Source organism: Atractosteus spatula, chromosome 3 (genome assembly GCF_055471065.1).
Source record: "Atractosteus spatula isolate fAtrSpa1 chromosome 3, fAtrSpa1.hap1, whole genome shotgun sequence".
In the NCBI taxonomy this organism is placed as follows: domain Eukaryota; kingdom Metazoa; phylum Chordata; class Actinopteri; order Semionotiformes; family Lepisosteidae; genus Atractosteus; species Atractosteus spatula.
Genome location: NC_142708.1, coordinates 69912234 through 69933898, shown reverse-complemented (window position 1 = coordinate 69933898; position 21665 = coordinate 69912234). Strand labels below are relative to the sequence as shown.

At 46.8% G+C, this 21665-nt stretch overlaps 2 protein-coding genes across 2 annotated transcripts in view; one reads left to right on the top strand and one right to left on the bottom strand.

Annotated features, from left to right (window-relative positions):
- Positions 1-5788, top strand: part of chd3 (chromodomain helicase DNA binding protein 3) — a 49475-nt gene extending 43687 nt beyond the window's left edge. The window contains exon 40 of the mRNA XM_088910446.1: positions 140-5788. Within this exon, the coding sequence (XP_088766572.1) occupies positions 140-240 (101 nt within the window). The 3' untranslated portion in view covers positions 241-5788. The remainder of the gene's footprint in view (positions 1-139) is intronic.
- A 1612-nt stretch (positions 5789-7400) lies between these two features.
- On the bottom strand, positions 7401-18387 carry tnfsf12 (TNF superfamily member 12). Its single transcript, XM_088910901.1, has 6 exons — positions 17503-18387; positions 14951-15035; positions 13043-13099; positions 12358-12375; positions 11817-11944; positions 7401-11072 (listed from the first exon to the last, which is right to left on the bottom strand). Exons 1-6 carry the CDS (start codon positions 17671-17673, stop codon positions 10818-10820), a joined length of 714 nt encoding a protein of 237 aa, XP_088767027.1. The 5' UTR covers positions 17674-18387; the 3' UTR covers positions 7401-10817.
- Positions 18388-21665: the final 3278 nt, after the last annotated feature.

The window sequence follows — 21665 nt, the reverse complement described above, 5'->3', positions numbered from 1 at the left end:
CTGGCAAGAGGACAAGGGGGAAGATGTGTCTCTGATGGGGATTTTTTTTTCTCTGGCAAGGAAGCAGTACTGTTTTGGCAGTGTAATGTAAGTTAACATATCTTCTTTCCTCTTTCTACCTCCCCCACCCCCTCCCCAGTGCTTAACGGCCCCCCCATTGCTGTGAAGAAAGAGAGGGAAGGAGACATCCTGGAGAGAAGAGAGCAGAGGAGCGGAGAGGTGATCTGCATTGATGACTGAGCCCAGCTGCACTGTCACCCTCACACAGACAGACGCACACACCCTCACTGGCCCATCCTGCACACGCCTCCAAAACAGACACCACGCACACTGGGTCTGAATCATTTCACATGCTGTGTTACTCGCACGCGCTGTAAGCTGGCCCTCCGTCTTTCCTGTTTCTGGCCTTCTGACCCCGTCTTGTTTATTATATCCAGCAATGGCAGAGCCATCGATGGTGCTCCTCCTTGCAGTGTGTTTAATTGTAAAAGAAGCCTAGTCACCTTTGCCCTGTAGTCGGATGTTCTCGCTGCACGCCAGATTTGATCAGATAATGCCGTTTCGCGCTGTTCGACACGGCCCATCACAGCAGGGGCAGGACACGGAACAGATAGCTGGGAGGATTAATGCTGTTATTTGGTTTCATTGGGGATTCAGCTGCATCCGTGTGCAACTGCTGGGACGATGAAAATATCAGTCAGGCCCACACCTCATTCTGTTGGGAGCTGTGTGATGGTCTTCAAGCCTCTTTTCTCCTGTTACTAACATTGGTGTGTCATTACAGGACAGGTCTAAAGGTGAAAAGGTCTGGCAAAAGGAAATGCAAAATGGGTGAAATCTGATAGGAAGAAATACTGGGAAACCTTAAAGGGGAACTGCAGTCCCAGTTTCTCAGACTGGTTATTAAATCGCGGTAGCGGTAATTGACAGTTTCGCAAAAAACTTTACAGATTCTGAATTAAAGCACAAAATCTGGAAACTTTGTGAAAGTCCTACATGGTCTCCATTTTGTCGCAAATGCTTGGTCTCGCCACAGGCGAGAGTGAGAGTTCCCAGCGATTGCGACATGAAGCAGCCCTTCCCACTCACTAGTCCCTGTCATGGCTAATGTAATGGGATGTGAGAGCGAATAAGTACCGGTTGTGCAGCATAAATTTCGCCGGTGCAGTGTTCCAACGTGATCTGCATGGAGAGTTAACGAGTAAGTATTATTTGTCGGCAAAACCATCTCGAAGTTGAGAGCAATATTTCTATTGGATTAAAAGAGATGTATTCACAAGCCTGCTTGTTTAGAATGTCGCCAGATGTTCTGTTGGCTCATTCTGAATCACAGAACATGGCATTACACAGACCTAAAAATTTGGGCTATTTTGTAATGTATATTGGAGGCTTAAAATGTTACTGTGTACATTTTACTTTCACTGTGGTTTGAAACGGACTCGTTAATGCCGATTCTTTCAAACCCCGAAAGATAACAAAATAGCGCTGCAGTTCCCCTTTAATTAGAAGCTCACACAGACGCACTGCGCGGTGTCTGTGCAGGGTGTCCTGACTCACCCACCAGCACAAGCACACGGTTCTCTGTGCTTGGACCCCAGCTCTCTGTCACCTGATCCTACACTCCTGACTTGTCCTTTCAGACATGCTCAGTCCATGGTAAAGCTTATCGGGGCACAGGCACAGGGCATTAACTAAGGGGGTGGGATGATGTTGGGGGTACATTCATAAATTCACATTCATGCTTGGGTAGAACACCTTTGCTCCCCAAGAATCGTTCATAAAAATGGTTAAATCCTCAATGGGGCAACTAGTCGGTTACAGGGGTAACAAAAAAAAAATGAAGGGATCTCTATGTCTGCACCCCCCCAGTCTCCTCTTTATGTTTAAGGGATCAGACTGTACTGGGGTGCATCTAAGGAGATTATATGGTGGAACCTTCACTGAATCTTAGACTTATTGATTGTTGGTTTCTGCACTCAAACGGTGGTTTCAAAACTACCCTCTTCCAAGGACATTGTTTTCAACAACTTGGAATCCTAAACCTCCCAAATTATCCCAAATTTATGTCTATAAACCACTGAATATAATCAGCCTGTGACAAACACACACAGGTGGGAAAGGCGGTGTATCACACACTCCCACATTTTTCCTTCTCCCTGGGATGGGTTGGCTACATTTCAGGCAGCAATGCCCAATTTCTGAAACCCAGAAATCGGTAAAGGGTTGAGACTGAGTCCGAATCCTTTTCTGCTCTTTAAGAGCTGAAAGCTACTTTTGATTATTGAAAATCAAATCTGAGTTTGATTAGTCTACGATTCAAGCACCCAGCTGGAGCAAGAACCAGAAATGGGAATAATCCCATAGGACCAAGGGTGGGAACCACTACCCTGGGAGCTCAAACACACAGCTGCCAGGTCTGAGCTGATGGCCAAGCTCTACAGAACAGTTGGGGGCGCTGCTCCCGAAAGTCTGGCCGGCACTGCCATGCGACGCGCACTCCGATTGCGCTTCCAGATGACCCAGTCCTTTCCCTACCCTTGTAAGTGGGCATCTCCTTCAAAAACCCGCCCTTCAGGTGAGACATAAAACCAAGGTCCTGACACTCCATGGTCCTTGAAAACTCCCAGGGCATTTCTCGAAAAGAACCCCTAGTGTTACCCCAGCGTCCTGGCCAGATTTCCCCCCTGGCCTTTACAAGTCATGGCCTCCTAATAATCCCCCTCTCTGAACTGGCTTCATCACTCTGTTCTCCTCCCCACTGAGAGCTGGTGTGTGGGGAGAGTATTGGCACACTCTGGCTGCTGTCGCATCATCAAGGTGGGGGTACACACTGGTGGTGGTGTAGGGGAGTCCCCAGAAAAGCACTATATAAATGTAAGGAATTATTATTATTTCAGAAGATATTCTGTTAAACTGCGTTTCTTAAAAATATAATTGCAATCAACCCCCCCCCCTATTTTTTATCCCTCCTTTCCTAATGGATCTCCAAACACTTCACACTTAGGTGGGGACAAACTTTCACCACCAGCCACCAGAGTGGTGACCTGTGGCAGCCATTCTGCCCCAGTAGGCCCATTCCACAGCAGATCTGACAGAGGAGTGAGGCATTCACTCACCTGTTGAATTAGGGGGAAACTGTAGGGAGGCCAGATCGTACAAGACCAGAATTTAAAGAAAAAAAGAACTGATTCTGTAATATTGTATGAATTGAATAATTATTTTTTTTTATTTGGATTTTCGTTTGTTTTTGTGCTTCTTTTTTTTTTTGCAGCACTTAAATTTGATTGCTGCATATTGTTGATCCGCACGTCGCCTTAATTTTGCCTGCCTCCCGCTGAACGAGATCTGTTCCTCTGGTCGTCCGTGTGTGCGCAGTCTGGCCGGCCGAGAAAGAAAATGCTCAGAGGTTGTACGAGAGCTTAGCAGAAAATGAGTAGCAACCTTTCTCCAGGGAGTCACAGCACACGAGTTAATGTCCCACAGGCTGCGGTGTTGGACTTGGCACTCTTCAGTTTACGAAACTTGGCAGGATCTGAACAGTACAGAAACGGGGCACGTGTTACTCGGACACCTGCAGCCGCAGATGCAGATCTGTAATGCCACCTGCTTTTCGAACCCCCAGCCGACCCGGTTTCCCATCACCCTCCTTGTGTCGAGGTGCCGCTCGCCTCGCCCCACTTTTTCCTCTTCCGGTCGCGCTGTGCGAGTTTATAAACCCCGCCTCTTCTTGGGTGTCGCTTTATTTCTGGGCGCTGGGCTGCTCAGGGGCTGTCGGGCAGCTTCTTGTTCCGTTCTGCAGAATCTGGTACAAAATTCAGTATTGAACTCCTGCAGGTCCCCGAACCCGGGCCCCCCAGCTGCTTTTCCACCCATTGTGTTTTGTTTCTGGGATACGGATTCTGTGATATTCTTTGCATATTTAAACTTTGATCATTGTTGTTTTTTTATTATTATTATTATTATTATTGTTGTTGTTGTTGTTCTTGTTGATGTTATTGCTGTTGTTGTTATTATTACAGAAGCTTCAACCAAAAAACAGAAAACATACATCGGTTACATTGCTCTCGATCTCTTCATTACAATTTTGGCATGTCGATTACACAGGTTACAGAAATGAAAGATAAACGAGGAGGGCTTGTCGTATTAACCTCTGAGATCTGAAATGAAATTAAAAAGATCCTGTAATTTTTCCTGATCCTGACTTTTTCGGTCATGTCCAGTTTGCCCTTGAATTCATGAACAAGACGGGCAGATTTATTCCTTAGGGCGGTGGGGCGAGAAATGTACAGGTAACTTACCTGAATAGTGAGCTACTGAGCTGAACTCATAAGGCTTTGATCCACTAGAAAAACAATTCCAGCATGACAGATCTACACAGACAGACCTGCTTTCTCTTGTATTTAAACTAGCAGACACATGCAACACAATGCCAAGTTTAAAAAGATGCAGGCACTGTATATAATTCTATAAATGAGCAAGGTTGACCTCTGTGACATACAGTATAAGGTTATGAGAATGATATATAGTTCTAATTATATAATCTACAGTGTATATACTGTATATGATATAGCATATGTATGGATAATATATGGCAGTAGGATTCTTAAGGGTACTCACCATAGATTTAGAAAAGGCAGATCTTGCTTGAATAACCTATTGGACTTTGTTTGGACAAGCAACAGTAGTGATGGATACATGCAGCATACAGCATGGTACATTTCGGTGTTCCCCAGGATTTTGAAAAGGTTCCCCTTAAAAGATTCCTAAATTGCAGGCAGTAGATGAGGTAATTTCCAAGAACTGGTTAAAGGGTAGAACACACCAAGCTCAGATAAGTGGTGGATGCTGAATGTCATGAGTGCAGTGCTACAGGGATCACTATAAGGAGCACTGTTCTTAGTCTGTCCTGCACTGATGGGCTCAAAATAAACTTCTTAAAGCCTCTAAGTAAAGTTTTACCTTAATAAAACATCTTGAACAGAGAACATGGTGCAAGTATACAAATTTCTGAAAAGCAGTCTGCACTAAATACAATTCCCCACCATCTGCGTCTGCCCAGCTCGAACCCCGTGGAGGACAGACTCGGGATCGTTTTGGGGGGTCTCAGGCGGGGATGCCCAGCTCCAGGTCTGGGGGGACACCAATCCAGCTGGTCTTGCAGGTCTCTGCGTATCTCCAGCATCTAAAGAGCGGGGGATAAGGTGTTGGAAGGGTCCGGTTTCGAATTCACCATCTAATTATTGCCTTTATCATTAAGTCTCAGCTGTGATAAAAAACAATACTGGTGCCCCCTGAGACTGTAGCTTTGACAGTCCCGGTCTGGAGTATAGCTGGACAGCCTCACAGAAATAGTCGCAGAACTAAGAAGGTGCTCTTAGGATCTGCTCCATCCGACAGGAAGTCAGAGGGAAGCCCTATTATTGGGCATTGAAATTTAGAGCCTTCCAACGGAAACAAAGCCTTTAGTTCAGCTGAATAGCTGGTCATGCGATATTTTACTTGTGTGTGTGGCGGGGGGGGCGGGGGGGGCGCTTGTTTGTACAGCCTGGTCTCCACTGTACGCGAGGACAGTCGTGCACTTTTACTCTTCGTCCCGTTTTTCTCCTTTTGTTGGCTTTTGTTTGCGTTGCGTTTGTCACTGTAGCCGTCGTGGTTTCCGAGAGATCGGTGGTTTCGTGGTGTGGTTGTAAAGAGTGCGGGCACCGAGCACACTGTTAATAGGCGCAATCTCTGATTTTTATTTTGTTTTTGTTTGTAATAAAAAAAATAAAGGACTAAAAAAAGAAAAGGTCTCGGTTAATTCTGCGTAAATACTTTTTACACGCAAGACATAAAGAAGGCATTTCTGAAATGAATGGAGAACCCCTGTCTTGTGAGGTTGCTAGAGCAGTTCAGTATGGAAGGATAACTTCATTTGGGAGTGGATACACTCTCTATTGTGATGTCTCCCTGGAAATCTCAGCACCAACATCAGACCTAATTTCTAAACAAAGATTACCCAATCTAAGAGCCTGGAACTCCACTTATAGCCCAGAGTTTATTTTTATCCTGGTTCTAAGAACGGTTTGTGTGTACAATTCAAAATCGCCGATTGTGACTCACAGTGGCGGACTGTCACGGCTGACGCAGGCTCTGGATTTTAGGATTTCAGGATGTGGACTCTGGAGTTCCAGTACACATCCTGAGCACTTATCAACCCAACAAAATTGTCATCACCCAGCCCCCAGCGTACAGGAAAAACAAGGCCAGCATGGAGTAGTGAAATTCATCCAGCAACAGGAACATTGAGAAACCAGCAGCGAAAGGTCAAGAAAAGAGGAAAAAAAAACACAATAAAGCATGTTTGTGCTGAAACTGGAAAAAAAGGAATGCGTGGCCATCTGGTTCAATTATAGGAAGTGAAAGTTGGGGAGAGGGGATCTGGAGAGAGAGGGGGTGAGATTGCACTGGGGGGGGGGGCGCTTGTGCTCTGCCAGAGGAGCTGAGGAGCTTTTCAAGTGGGGGGGATACAGGAGAGGGGCCTCGGATATCCCACTTCCCATTTGCGAGTGCGTTGCACAAGCTTTGTGTCACACTGACACAGCACGGGACAGGCGGGCTCGGGGCACAAGCCCGTGAGTAAGCAGCATGCAGTTAAAAACCGCAGACACGTGTTTTACGGTTGGGGAGTCGAAAATGCTGGAATGCATGAGGTCATTCAATCGTTTGCTGGCTTTTCCATTCTCTGCAAGAGCTTCGGCTTTTCAGGTGTTTGGCGCAAGTGCCGTGCTTGCCTCTGAAGCACAGCCATTCAGGTCATTGAGGCGTACCTGCCAGCCTTCTATAGCAACTGCAAAAGCCCCCTCTCACCTGCTGGAGTACCGAAGCTCTAGACTGTTTTTTTTTAATTGCACCTACAGAGAAAATGGCTCTTTTCAGCTGTGCTTTTGCAAAATCAAAGCTGAGTGCAGGCTCAAAGATAATGTGCTTCTTTTGCCGTGTTCCCTGTGGTGATTTCAGTATGTATTTCAATATTTTAAATACATTTGTAAAGCACTGTAAGAAGGAGGCACACGTTCTCCAGGGCAGCAGCGTTGTTAAGGTGCTCCTGTCTTAGTCCGCTGGAGTTTTGATGGGTAACTGCGCAACGGCCAACAAGGGGCCAATAGTGCTCAGTGTCTGGACTCCCTCTTCCAGCCTTGTGGCCTGGGGGCACAGCCTGGAATGGAACCTGCAACATTCCAGCTTCTGTCCACCAGGTGGAAGCTTTTACTGCAAGAGATATTGGGAGACCACGGACACAAACAAACTGTGCTTAGAACTGGCAAAATAATCCTTCTGCATTCAGGGTGTGACCCCAGAGTGGCTCAGCTATGAAAGAGGCCAGCCTGTCACTCAACACAATGAACTGGCTCTCAACACATCTTTATCTTTTTTATTATTTCTGCTGTTTATAAAAAATAAAGCTATTTTAATTGTACGTCAGATGGTAGTACAGAAAAAAAAAGAAAGTTAATACAGTAAAAATAAACCTTTAGATGACCTGATCGCTGGTTAACAAAGGGGACTGGATAAGACATAGAAACGAAGGTGTTACAGTCCTGTACAATATTAAAGAATCATTTAATCCAGCACCTGTTAAGACTTCTCTTTCGAAATGGTAACTCCGAGCAGTTAGATCAATTGAGCACTTTAGGGCGCTTAAGTGTCACAAGACGTCAAGGCATTTTTCAAAATCAAATTGTGGATGTTTCCCTCTGCTGTAGAATTTACTTGGGTCTGGGCCATGTCATTGGCTCCTTCTGACCCGTACCCCTCAGCTTGAGGGATCCCACAACTTGACTGAGTGCCGTGGCAAGTACGTAGACTCTTACTGGCCAGACTTTTCCTCTGCTTCCCATGGAACGTGCCACGGCTCCTAACTCTTCTAGCCCTCCCATCTACAGTGCTGTGGAGCTGGTGGCTTGTCAAGGAATGAATGACTCTGGCAGGAAAGTGAGCATGATGTCATCATTGCTCATCATTATTTTGAGGATAAGGGTTGATCAAGTTCAGAACCTATATGATCTGGCCTGATGTGGAGGTGATATTTTCTGCCTCAATAAAGCAGCCAAATGATCTTGCAGTTGATGTCGGACTGCTGTGCAAAGGACTTGTTGTTTACTGTTGTTTCTGCTCATTCCTGTAATAATTCGCTGTTCTCTTTGAAATCTCTATGACTGCTGAATTTTCCCAAACAAGGCTGGATGCTACCAACTATCACAAACTTACTGAGGGCCCTGCTCAGTCCTGATACTGCCCATGTTTTTTAACCACTGACTCATTGGGTCTGCAATTCAGGCGTCATATGCATCAGTCAAGGATATTAGCTGACTATAACTAGGACTGTCACTAGCTGACTGTGACTGGGTTTTGCCACACACGGGCACACCTCCGACTTTCCTGTTTTGTGTCTGATTCCAGCTTTGATGTACAAATCAAAAACAAGGAGGGCGTAATAGGATTTTGTGGATACCCTTCATGAGCATTCCTCGTAACGGCACTGCACAAACAAACTCAAATTGGTAGAAGAAGCATAGGCAAAATATTGACTAAATACTGACCCCTCTACTGCTGTCCCTCACTGCAAGGTATAAGGATAGAGCTAACTGGACATACACATTAGAATCCCAGCATGTGCTCAGTAGCATCACAGATCATGTTTATATATATATATTGGATTATTTGTATCAAAACGTATTACATTATTAAAAATACAAATAAATCACAGATCTCCCATAGAGCTCCAAGAATTCAAAAACTGATTGATCTCCTCCTCACTTCACAACATTGCTTCCATACAGTAATTCCAGGTTCCACGATTTCTGATGATGATGTTTACAAAAACAGTTTTTTTTTAGTTTTTTAGAACACTGGTGTGCTGATCAGATCATTTTCTTCAGTTGCTCTGCATAGGGTCCAGTGTGCACAGGCACAAAGTAATCCCTTATACTGCTGCTCCAAAAAGAAACAGAGCTGCAGGCTAAGTTGGTCCTGAGGTTTTTCCTTTATCCTCCAAAGAAGCTGTTAGTTAAACTTTTACTTAAGGATGCGTAATGCAGGCTTTGTGGCAATCAATCCAGGATTATCACCCCTTGGTTTGTTCTTTTTCTGTGACATTTCTGTACTTTTCCCAAGCTTGAGGTTCGACATCGCCTTTGCAATCCCTCCCACCTCACTATTATTACGATATACCATAAACTGTAGCTGTCCAGTGTGAATGCTAACAATGTTTGCAGGCACTGGTAGCACAACGCAGTCTAGTTTACTGGAACATCACACTTCATCTGATTCATATTGTTTTTCCTTTACTTTTCCAAGACTCCCGTCTTGTTGCTTTTTCCAACTGTGATTTTTTTCCAGGAAAGCCTGGGTTTATTCCATTCTTTCCAGAATCTGCAGACTCAGGTCTAGTGCCTGCACAGTAAAATTCTTACTGAATAGAGTAGCTATCTTTGTGTGACACTTGATGGTCCAACTTGGGGCTACTCTTGTGCTTAGACTCCTTTGGCTCCAAATCCACACATGCTTTCCAGCCACCCAACCATCCTCTTGCTCAGTTACAGCTTTCTGTCTGCCTGTAGAAGGAGCTACGGTTCAGTATGGTTTCAGTTCTGACTGGAGCAAGGTAGAACCCCACTGTTTTCTTTGGAGGAAATGCTGGCAGTCCAGCATACACCTGTTAGGAATGTGTGACTCATATCTCCACACAGTGCTGCATTTCCGCTGGCATCAACACATTCTGATCCAAGACCGTCATGTTCCAGCAGGTTTCAGAATACATCCAAATGAAAAATTTGGGAACAATTGCAAGTTTTTGAAAAGTTTAGAAGCTGACTCCTTTTGGAGGCTTGGCACAATCCAGGTTCCCATTCCAGTACATAACTTCACTGAAAGAAACTTCCTCATTAACTGGTCAGAGTGCCATTGAACCTAGTGTTGATAGATGGATGTGTCTTGACTTTCTGGGACTGAGGATGGCCAACTCCCTGCCCTGCTAACTAGAAAAAAAACGATTGATTGATGATTGAAATATTAGAATGCTGGGATGGTAAGCTACACAGTGCCACATGGCTCAACAATGGAGACGTCCTTGCCTGAACAGCAGGGCACAACTGGTCTCTCCAGCTGTAGCTAGCAAAGTGCAGCTTTGTGGAGCAGAGCGGTATGTCACTGAAGTGGTTCCATCACCACTGGAGAGGACCCAGTACTGTTATACCATGAACCCTAGGAACAAGAGAGAAATTTGGACCCATGTCCGGGTTCATACCACAATGAATTTGTGGGAAGTCACTGCCCAGGTAAACAAAGCCAAATTAATCAAATTCATTTCTCAAGTTGCTGTGCCTCTCACAACTGTGGGGCAGGGAAGGGGAAGGAAAGTCCTGTGGCATGTGAATTGTTGACATCCGTGAATTGTCCTCACAGCAGTTCTTCTGCTTTTGTAGTCCAGGCTGTAGCACATAAAGACAGAGTTTTGCTTTAAAGGAACCGCTGTCTGGGAGAGGATGGGGAAGCTCTCACTGGATCGCAAGATGGAGGGTTCACAGGCAGTGATGTTGGGTTTCCATATGGATGTTAACTGAGAAAAAGGCAATATGATACACTCCATATAATGATAGTCTTTCAAAAAGAGGAATCTGCAGAAATGAGATCTTCAGACTGGATTTTGCTGCTCCGATAAGAATGTTTTAATTCAGTTTAGCTGCGGTGCATCGGAAGTGATGTGGGCGCAGGATCTCTCAGTTAATTCTCAGTGGATGGGTTTGCCCAGTGGGGCGACGCCCTGTGCAACGGTCTCAGATGACCTTGAAGAGGCCGAAGTAATGGCGTGGGCTGGAGTGCAGGGAGAAGGAGGCGCCAGTAGCAGTTGTTAGCCTTGTGCCCTTGGACAGCTGGAGTAGACCAGAGACCTGGCAGGGCTTCAGGAAGTGGAAGGGATGAGTCTCGGAGGAGGGGGTGGTGCTGTATCCCTCCATGCACTGCAGCACCTTGCTCTCGTTGGCCCGCACATCCAGTTTCACGTAGGTGGTCTGTTTCTCGTTGAAGTGGACCTGAAGCAGAAAAGCAGAGGGACATGCAAACTTATTTGACTGCCTGAAAGCCAACTTACAGAAATGTGAAGTCACAGTATGGGTACGATCCAGAGATGGAAATAGGGCGCTCCATGAGGAGAAGGAGGACCAGTCCCCATGTTTCTATGACACACCCACCTGCCAGTTGTCTCCTGGTCTCTGCGGTGTTAGCAGATCCCAGGAGCTGCTGATGAGAGGCTAACTCAGGCCAAGTCCCAGAGCATGGTACACTACCTCTTCAGGAATGCCTATAACAGCTGGCTTATGGGCTAATGGTTTTGGATTCTAATCAGCTTTTCATGTGCTAGATTAATACGCACATGCACGTGTAACCATGCACACCACATATGGAAATAGAAAAAAGCAGAAGATCTGTGCTTCTCCCATCTCCTGAGTGGCAGGTCTCTTAACTGATGAAGACAGAGATCAGATAAAGCAAAACACAACAAACTGTACTTAGAACTCCTGCATGGAAGGCATACTGAGCCTCATTCAGCTTTAACCTGATACAGGCACTTGTTTGAATCCGCACTGGAGAAACTGAACCATAAATCTAAAACACTATTTGCAATCCTAGTCCCTTTTTACATTTCAGACTTTTTTCAAACAAAAAGTAACAACTTCAATACTGCAGTGCTTTGGTTTGTAAAGTGTGCCAGAACAAACGTGCTGTGTTTTCTGGACTCCAGCCCTATAAGATCTTTGCACATTTCTGGGACTCACTTGGCAGTAGACATAGTAGAGGCCTTTGTGCTCCACTGTGAAGGTGCCTGTGTTGGGGTCGTAGTGCACGGCCTTAGTGGTATTTAGAACCCTTTCTGTCCATCCCTTTATGATGCCATCCTCGCCCACTGGAAGAAAAACACACAAACTAGCACTGTACCACAGAGCCTCTCCTATAAAAACACAGTTGCAAACATGAAATGCTAGCATGCTCTGTTTTAAATTAGTTGACTGTTGGGGATTATCTCCCATTTGCGTAGTTGGAGAACTGCTCCACAGCACTCAGAAGAGGTATTAACACTAATACAGCTAGCACTTTAACTGTTGCTGTTGCAACTCTCACTGCCATTACAGCTACTACTTCTGCTGCTGTTGCTACTACACTACAAAGTTTGCCACGTCTGAGGTGCTGCTGCTATAAGTACTGCTGCTGCTCCTTCCATTACTACTGCCACTGTGACTGCTCCTACCAGAGTTACTGATACTGCTGCAACAACAACAGCAGCAGCTTGATACAAACAACAGTAATAATGATACTCACCATGCGTCTGGGAAAGAACTGTAAAAAATAAGTGACAGAAATTAATGTTGATGTCACCCCAGACAGACGCACAAACAGAGAAACAAACGGATGTTGTATTGACTTTGCTGTATCTGCTGTGTGCTTGTACGGACAGATACACGGTGACATTGCGGAGTTTTTAAATCTATGCAAATTCCTTACAGCCATCTATCTCACCTTCTTCTTATAAAATAAAGGGCGGTGCGGTGGCTCTGTGGCTAAGGATCGGCGCCTGTGACTGGAAGGTTGCTGGTTCGTATCCCGCAGCTGGCAGAGGAATCCTACTCTGTTGGGCCCCTGAGCAAGGCCCTTAACCCCAACTGCTCCAGGGGCGCTGTATAAATGGCTGACCCTGCGCTCTGACCCCCAGCTTCTCTCTCTCCCTGTCTGTGTGTCTCATGGAGAGCAAGCTGGGGTCTGCGAAAAAGTCAAATTCCTAATACAAGAAATTGTATAGGGCCAATAAAGTGATCTTATCTTAACAGGTAGCCATCTACCCGTTTCTCCATCCACCAGGTGCCTGCAGCAGTGTGACTGTGTCTGTGCGCGTGAGCCTGAAACATGCAGTGCTGAGAGTCAGCACTCATATGGGAGGCAGGGCTTGGCCAGGTGTGACAATGATTACAAAGGCAAAAACAGAACCACCCAACGGCATCGCACTTACTTTCAAAATGAGCCGCTACTTTGTTCCGGCCATTTCGTCCGTTCTTGTGCTTTCGGACTGTAGAGTAAAACAGAAGAACGAATGAATAAATGTGCCCGTGCATTTATTGACATTTATTGACGCACAAGAATGCCGTTCTGTTCAACGAAGATCTTCTTTTTCCGTATGAAATGCACCCCGGATCCAAACACTTCAGCTGGTTTCAGTGTCATTTCAAATCCTGGGGTGTCTGTCGGGCAGAAGGTTTCAAATGGGACATTTTTTAGCTAAAGTTACAAAACAATTCACACATAAATAGAAAAACGTAGTGCAAAGATTGAAATGCCCTATGCAACTGGTGAAAAAATAAATTCTCCCAGAAATGATACTTGATGAGAGAAAAGAAGATGAAATTGATCCCCGGTGTCCAATAACACAGTCTGCTGCTGCATCTCTTATTTGTCTGCAGCTGGATAAAGTGGATAAATGCTGTAAATCTGAGCAATAATCTTTACATCTTTACACATTTCATGATATCTCTCAAGGGACGTTGCAATAAAACAGTAGAGCATAAACACTGCAGTACGGGAACTCGGACCAAACTGAATTCTAAGGTATACAGGTGGGTTTTAAGAAATGTTTTGAAGGTGCTGATTGATTTGTAAAACTGGATCCGTCTCAGAAGAACAGAGCGTATTCTCCCAGTTTTCGGGGCCTCATATTGGGATCGGGAAGAAAGCAAGAGTTCCAAGACTGCCAAAGCCGTGCAGGTGTGCAGGGAAGGAAGGGTTCACTCATGTAGTCATTGGCCAAAACAATCACCCTTTAAACATGAGCAACATATACATTTGAATTATGGTCTGAAATTCACAGGGAGCCGATACAAGGACGATAAAACGGCTGACATATGCTCACACGTTTTATTTTTAGTTAAAATGTGTGCTTTTTGAATATGCAGTAAAATGGATAGCAGGGGGGAAAGGTTTTATAGTGCACACTGTGACAAAATACAACCCATTGAAATGTCTTGAATAACTTATTTTTAGTCACAGAACAGAACAACTCATGTTTCAATACATATCCTTTCTTAACGATAGAAATATCTGTGTCATATTTAAGATCAATGGAGGAAGCCGCAAGTGAGTGCTGGAGGTTATTGTCACTTCTGTGAATTTTAACAATGGAAACCAAATCGAACAGCTCCAACAAAACTACTTCCCTCTTCTTCTTCCCCCAGCTAGCAAACAGCATAGCGAGCTGGTTTCCTGCAGCAGCTGATTTTTCAGTCATAGGACAAAAAAGGCTGCAGGAAAATGAAAGCGACACTTTTTTTTTTTGTCCATAAATGCACAGATGAAGAAGACCTGTGCTTAGAAAGGGGAGAGGGAGTGAAGTCGCATACACAAGAAAAGCTCTGAACTGGCTTCAGTTCCACTGAAGAAGACTGCGCCTTCAGAGGCTCAGACCTGTCAAACTGTCACTGATCATTTACAAGAATATGAAAACCTTCCATCCCACGAGGATCGAAGGCCTTAACACACAAATTATTTTCTCTCCGATCATTCATTTCAAAGCCCTCACAATCTTTTAAACAAATGGTGATTCGGGACCTATAAGACGAGCTGGACTGGGGTTCTCCAGGACCAAGGCTGGAGACCCTGAGGTTTAGGATGGCCAGTAAGACTAACTGGACTGGGGCTCTCTAGAATTGGGGGTCCCTGCACTTACAGAGAGCGGGACCGCGGCTCTCCCTGATGTAGGCTGTGTCATTAATCGGCTATGAGTGGGAAGTGCAAGAACATGCCTCATGTTATGACCCGGATGTTAGATGTTAGAGTTTGGGTTATGTGGCTGGCCGGGGAAGGCGTGCGATGTGAATTCTGAGACGACTGCTGCTCCAACGCAGAAGGAACAGACACCTGTCCTCACCTGGCGTTCGCTTAACCCTCTGCCCTTCCGCCAACTCTCTCTTCTCCAGTAAGAGCTGGACAATGGCCTCGCGCTGCAAATTCAGCTGGAGAGAGAGAACCAGGAGGAGTGCTTTTACAGATGGACAGTATTTGCAGGTCAGCCTGGTTTGAAAAAGCCTGCAAATCCTCCACACAACGCTCCCCTCCACACGCACAGAGCCACCCCCATCCCTCTCCTCATATTCCCATACACATACAGTAGGGCCGTCTGCACTGTTCCTTCTGCAGAAGGATCTTCCTGCTGCTCCAGCTACCTGTGGTGAGATCAAAGAGCCCAAGACCTACAAATGCAATCACTGTCTTTTACTGCACCCAATTACTGACTGCTGCTAAAACCAGTCAAGAACCCAGTTAGATAGACTTAACATAATGCTCATCTTCATAATGCTGGGCAGGCTGTTCAAGTCCTGAATTATTAGGTTAAAACTACTCCAGATTCCCTGCTGCCAGTTTCCCATGCTAACATCTAAACATTGAGCAACAGGGGCCCCTGTGCAGTGCCATGGAGACACAGCGGAGGAAGCCATCGTGCAAGTTTTAGCAGCGCCAGTCCAAGCCCATGCCCTCCATAACCCTGGCTACAGCTGTTTGTCTTGTACTGCTTCCAAAACCGCACACTGAAACACGTCCCACACAGCCCGGAATGCAGGCAGATTGCCGTGCGACGAGCTCGACACACTGCTGCGGTGTGAATAAGCGAGCGTCTGCATGGGTACAGCGCGAGAGGAGACCTGTCTCTGGTAAGGCGCGACTGTGTTGTGCAATGATGTTTTGCCAACGATTAGCCTTTTACCCTGCAAAACAAAAATGGGGTGACTGTAATTGCGACCTACCATTTCTGTCTCGCCTCACCTGCTGCCACCCCTTCCTGTCTGCCAGCGTTTGGAAAACGCGGGAAACACAGGTGTAAGGAGGGCAATAAGTTATAGTACACATCAAGGAATACAACACGAGGCCGAGGAGAGGGCATTAACACATGCAGTTTGTTTCAGGGCAATTAATGCTCTGTTCTGCTGCTACTGCTGCCACAGCTCTTACTACAACTGCTACCACAGGTGAACAGGCTGGCACTGCCACTGGTTCTGCTCCACAGCTCTTACTACAACTACTACCACAGGTGAACGGGCTGGCACTGCCACTGGTTCTGCTGCCACAGCTACCGCTGCTGCTGAACAGGCTGGCACTGCCACTGGTTCTGCTGCCACAGCTACCGCTGGTGCTGAACAGGCTGGCACTGCCACTGGTTCTGCTGCCACAGCTACCGCTGGTGCTGAACAGGCTGGCACTGCCACTGGTTCTGCTGCCACAGCTACTGCTGGTGCTGAACAGGCTGGCACTGCCACTGGTTCTGCTGCCACAGCTACTGCTGGTGCTGAACAGGTTGGCACTGCCACTGGTTCTGCTCCACAGCTCTTACTACAACTACTACCACAGGTGAACGGGCTGGCACTGCCACTGGTTCTGCTGCCACAGCTACCGCTGCTGCTGAACAGGCTGGCACTGCCACTGGTTCTGCTGCCACAGCTACCGCTGGTGCTGAACAGGCTGGCACTGCCACTGGTTCTGCTGCCACAGCTACCGCTGGTGCTGAACAGGCTGGCACTGCCACTGGTTCTGCTGCCACAGCTACCGCTGCTGCTGAACAGGCTGGCACTGCCACTGGTTCTGCTGCCACAGCTACCGCTGGTGCTGAACAGGCTGGCACTGCCACTGGTTCTGCTGCCACAGCTACCGCTGGTGCTGAACAGGCTGGCACTGCCACTGGTTCTGCTGCCACAGCTACTGCTGGTGCTGAACAGGTTGGCACTGCCACTGGTTCTGCTCCACAGCTCTTACTATAGCTACAACTGCTGCTGAACGGGCTGGCACTGCCACTGGTTCTGCTCCACAGCTCTTACTGCAGCTCCCGCTGGTGCTGAACGGGCTGGCACTGCCACTGGTTCTGCTCCACAGCTCTTACTGCAGCTCCCGCTGGTGCTGAACGGGCTGGCACTGCCACTGGTTCTGCTCCACAGTGGGTGTGGGGTATCTGGAACTGTCAAGTCTGCTGTTCGAGCCGCATCTTTCAAGCGGTCGGATGAGATCCTCGATTATAAAAGCTGGCAACCAAGTAAGCAACGGTGGTCAATCTGTTGTCCTTGTTGTTATTGTTGTTGTTACTACTGCTAACACTACGAGAAGTGCTAAAAAGTAAAATATCTATTTTGAAAGCTGATGAATCCAATTTTTCGGAACAGAGGCTTGGTGGAGACAGGAGATTAACGATTTCCACGGCATTACGGTGCCCTGCGTGGACTAGAGCAAGGCGACCACTGAACTAAACACGAAGAGTGGAGGGGCAGTCCAGGGAGGCCGGGGCTGTCCCGGTTTGCTGGAACTGCTGGTGAGCGCGCTGGTTACATAACACAGTGGCCTTCATACAGTTCTGAACTCGTACTTGGGCGTCGGGTATAAGAATAATTCAAAACCGCACGTATGAGAATCCGCTTGTGTTCGGTTGCGGGCTCCTACCTGTTCCAGGTGGTCCTGCAGCGTCCGGAAAGACCGAGACAAGTCGCGCGTCTGTCCCCAAGACCACGCCGTCAGGGCGACGCTAATAGCGGCCAGGGTCACCGCCGCTACAGCCACTGCGCCCCACACCGCAGGTACGCGCACTCGTCTCCGCAGTAGAACTCGCTGCATGCTTCTGCCTTCTGCTTCCTTAACATTTCAAAGATTTGCTGCTTCTTGTCTCTTTTTCTCGGAGAGGGGTGCTGCTTTCAATTCCCTGCAACGGAACGCGTCGTTTCTTAGTCGGAATAACGCAGGTTTGACCGGGAGAACTAGCGTACTCCCCCCCCCCCAGAGAGCAGATGGCTAAAACTTTCGCATTGCGAAACTGGAATCGCGGCTAAAACGCGTTCGAGTATATTTAGCTCGGCGAGTGCTTTCCAAGATCAACAGACAGCGCCACAGCGAGTTAAGCTGCAAGGGAGAAAGAAGAAGAAATCAGCTGGAGGCGCCGTTTCTGCAGCTCAGGGCTCATCTGCACGTAAAAAAAAAACTGCCGATCCGAGCCCTTTTCGTGTTTGTTTTCCTGCGGTGTATCCTGTCACTCTGCTGTTGCGAGGAGAGGAAGCCCATCTCTCTCCCTCTCTCTCTCCCTCCCTCCCTCTGCCTCTCTCTCTCCTTCTATGCCGACGCCGAAGCACTCGGGACTGCGGGAGCCGAACTATTTCATGCATTTGAACACACAGGAATTGTCCCAGGGCCGAAATGAGTGTCGACTTTAAAACTGGCACGATTACGCGTGAGAACTATACTGCTTAGGGGGTTCTGTCTTCCTGTCTGTAGCCTGTGCTGGGGCCTCTCAGACGCGCAGTTCTGCATACTGCCTGACTGTCAGCCTTTCAATGGACACATTCAAAACCACTGGTACCGCGTCCGTCAGCCTCTTTCTGACCGAAGAGGAATTTATAAGGTCGCGCACATCATGCTGTGATGGCGTTATTTCCTAAGAGGAAATGGGTTGCGCCATAAACCGGTCCATGAGAACTGGGCTAACTTTTTTCACCCCCCCCCCCCCCGGGACTGTGCAGCCCAAGAAATTGACTCGGTATTTGTGTTCTACCGCAGTCATACCACGCGCTGAGTCTGGCTTTGCCAAGCATTGCCCGCGGGGTGGGTCATGCTGTAGGTTGCCGTGCTTGTGGCGTGCGTTCACTGCGCTTTACGGCGCCGAACCCACTTAGACGTTCACGAGAAGCTGGCCGTCTTGCCTTTTCTGTTTGATCCCGGTTTTGTTTTCCTACAGAGAGCAGAACTGCGCACCCAGACTGGCGCTGGCGAATCGCTCCTTATTTCTAACCCGATCCCCGCGCAACCAGTGATTGGGCCCGTCCTAGAAGATTAGGATATCGGTTTCTTCGTCACACTCCAGTCTGGGTGTGCACAATTCCCACACCTGCAGCTTCCCCTTAAATAAACTGCTAAGGCAGTTTCTCACCGGATGCTCCCGATGTGCTAAGGCTGTGTTGGCTCATTTGTATGCTAAAATAGCTTAACTGTTCTATATTAGTTTGCTGCTGTCCGGATGTCTTGAAATAGCTTTTTTGTACTTCTTGTTCTTCTTGTCGCACTTCTTGTGGGACTTCGGGCGCAGAATGGCTGCGCTCTATCACCAAGATGGTGCAGCACTTCAAGCGCGGATGTTAATTTGTTACCGGCTTTATATGTAAAGAGTTCTGGGATGAAAGGCTACATAGATGTGCCCTTGATAATTGAGAAACTGCTCACCCTGACTGCATAAGGAAAACACTTCATTGAAAATCTATTGTAGAAGACGCCAGCAGGGGGCGCGCGTTCGCTGCGTGTAGACGGTTCATCGGTACCCGTTCCAGTGGCGAGGTGCGGCGCTCCCTGGAATCGCCAGATGTCCGTATCAGCAGACAGCTCGTTGAGTTCGGGCCCGTTAAAATATTTGAATGTGCATTCACGTTTCAGTGATGCGTCTTAAATCTGTAAGCGACTTCAAAATACCTCATGTTCAATAAGGCTCTGCCTTATAGGCTCAAGGCTCAGTACTTGTCTAAGCTACTATTGTCCTACTCCCCACCTCGCCACCTCGCTCCTTTAATTCTGGTCTCCTGTCTGTCCCCCAAGCCCGTCCACACTGTATGGGTGACAGGGCCTTCTCCTGCTGTGCCCCAGAGCTCTGGAATTCTATCCCCAAGGATATCGGAGAGTCACCTTCCATAAACTCCTTCAAATCCAGACTCAAAACCCTCTTCTTTTAGAAGGGCCTTTACTGAACTGGTTCTGTTCTTTACCGCTCTGCTCCTGTTGTATCCAGTACCCCTGTTTGCTGTCTCCTCTCATTGTGCATATCTTGTGTATTTTTTAATGTTGTTGTCGTTCTGTAAAGCGCTTCAAGGAGCCACCTTTGAAGGCGCTATATAAACTAAAGTTTATTATTATTATGACATGCCACTAAACGCAGTGCCTACCAGAATACAGCACAGCTTATATTAATGGACGCGCATTATTTATTGTTCAGTTTATTCCTCCTACCATTCGTGTATTATTTTGTATCCTGGTCTGATTCGTTGTTTGCTCGAAGTTTTATTTTCATATGTTGCTTGTCAGTTCATCTTGTACTGACAGTCTGCACAGTTAAATGTATTATGACATAACCCCCCCCCATAACTGTTATACTATTATGTCTAATTAGCTTTGTACAAAGCAGGTTATGAAGGCGACTTTATTCGAGTATTCAAAACCCCCAACGCCACAGACAGAGACAGAGACATCCCACAGAAAAGACAAGCAGAAACTAAACTAAAAGTACCTTCAAAGCTGAGAACACGCTTCTTTGCACCAAGGGTTGTGGGTGTGTGGAACAAGCTACCCACAAATGTCATTGAAGCCAATATACCCCGGCTTCTTTCAAGAAAGTTGCATTTTCGGGTAGTTGAGGTGGTTATGGATAACTCTGGGGAATTCCTTAAAACCTACAGGAATCAGGTGGGGAAATAAGTCACCCGTAGGTAGAATTCCAGTCAGTACGACATAATAACCTTGTCACGTGTAACAGAACCGCTGTTCGCATTTTTCGCCCGTGACTGTATAAAGTCTGCCCGAGAGAAGATAATGTTTAACTCAAGCGAACAAAAAGAAAGAAGAATTCGGGGGAACAGCTACCGTTCTTCAATGTGCTGTTTGGGACAGATCACGTTTCAACAGGTACTAAAAGGCTATAGCACTCCGAAGTGAAAGAGTGTACCGCTGATATAATTGTGCTTTTACACACACACTTACACCTATAGTATACGTTTATTCCTTGTGGAGATGTCCTTTTGACTTCCAATGACTCCCGTTAACTCCCATTCTTGGCTGCCAGTAACATACTGACCGAAGGATCTAGCCCAGCCGTGTAGAAGAGCTTTTTATTGGCCTGAGTATCGACAGCGGGTTTGTTGGCTTAATACAAAACGCCCTTGCTTCTGATTGGAAACAAAACTAGTATGTCTTCATGGGTGTGTCTTTCTACAATATAGTGCAGTACATCAACGTCAGGCGCGCTCTTGACACAGGGAGATCGGAGATGCTGTCACCCCTCTTGTTGCCCTTGAAGAAGACAGCAGTCGAAACGCTCTTCACACCCCGCGCAAAGTGACCTAGTTACACCAGAGGGGACAGGTTTTTTTTCCCAGACAGATATTAAATGACGTCGTCAGTGGCTCCTGTCAGTTAAGCGATTGAGTACTGGGGGAATTAAGTACTTGTCAGGTGTTTGGTAACTCCGACAACCAAACACTCCTTTGTATAATCGTTACAGAGTTTGACAGTACAATCGGGAATACTTAAGTTAAAATACATGTATGCATGTATATAAACAACATGCATTTCTTCTAAATTTCCTCCATTCATTGGAAGTTTCATTTCACACCTCTCTACACCTGTCCTGACTTCACACCTCTTGACTGGCCTCTCTTTCTGTCCCCTGCTCCCGCCTCTCACCCCTCCTCTCTCCCAGCTTTTGTCCTCCCGCTACATTACCTTTGCTGTCTGCCCTGTCTCTCTCACACCTGAAGAAGGCCCCACGGCCGAAACGTTGTGTTTTCTTTCTTCTTATTTTCAGCATGGAATAAACCTATTACTTGTTCCACATATACAACATTTGTTTTTTAATCTAT

What these genes read in the sequence shown, in the direction of transcription:
- tnfsf12 (XM_088910901.1), bottom strand. Translation starts at nt 17,673, where the DNA reads ATGCAGCGAGTTCTACTGCGGAGACGAGTGCGCGTACCTGCGGTGTGG. An exon ending in GAGGGTTAAGCGAACGCCAG is followed by an intron (nt 13,100 to 14,950) that starts GTGAGGACAGGT and finishes TTTACTCTACAG; the next exon opens with TCCGAAAGCACAAGAACGGA. An exon ending in TCTACTATGTCTACTGCCAA is followed by an intron (nt 11,073 to 11,816) that starts GTGAGTCCCAGA and finishes TTTCTGCTTCAG; the next exon opens with GTCCACTTCAACGAGAAACA.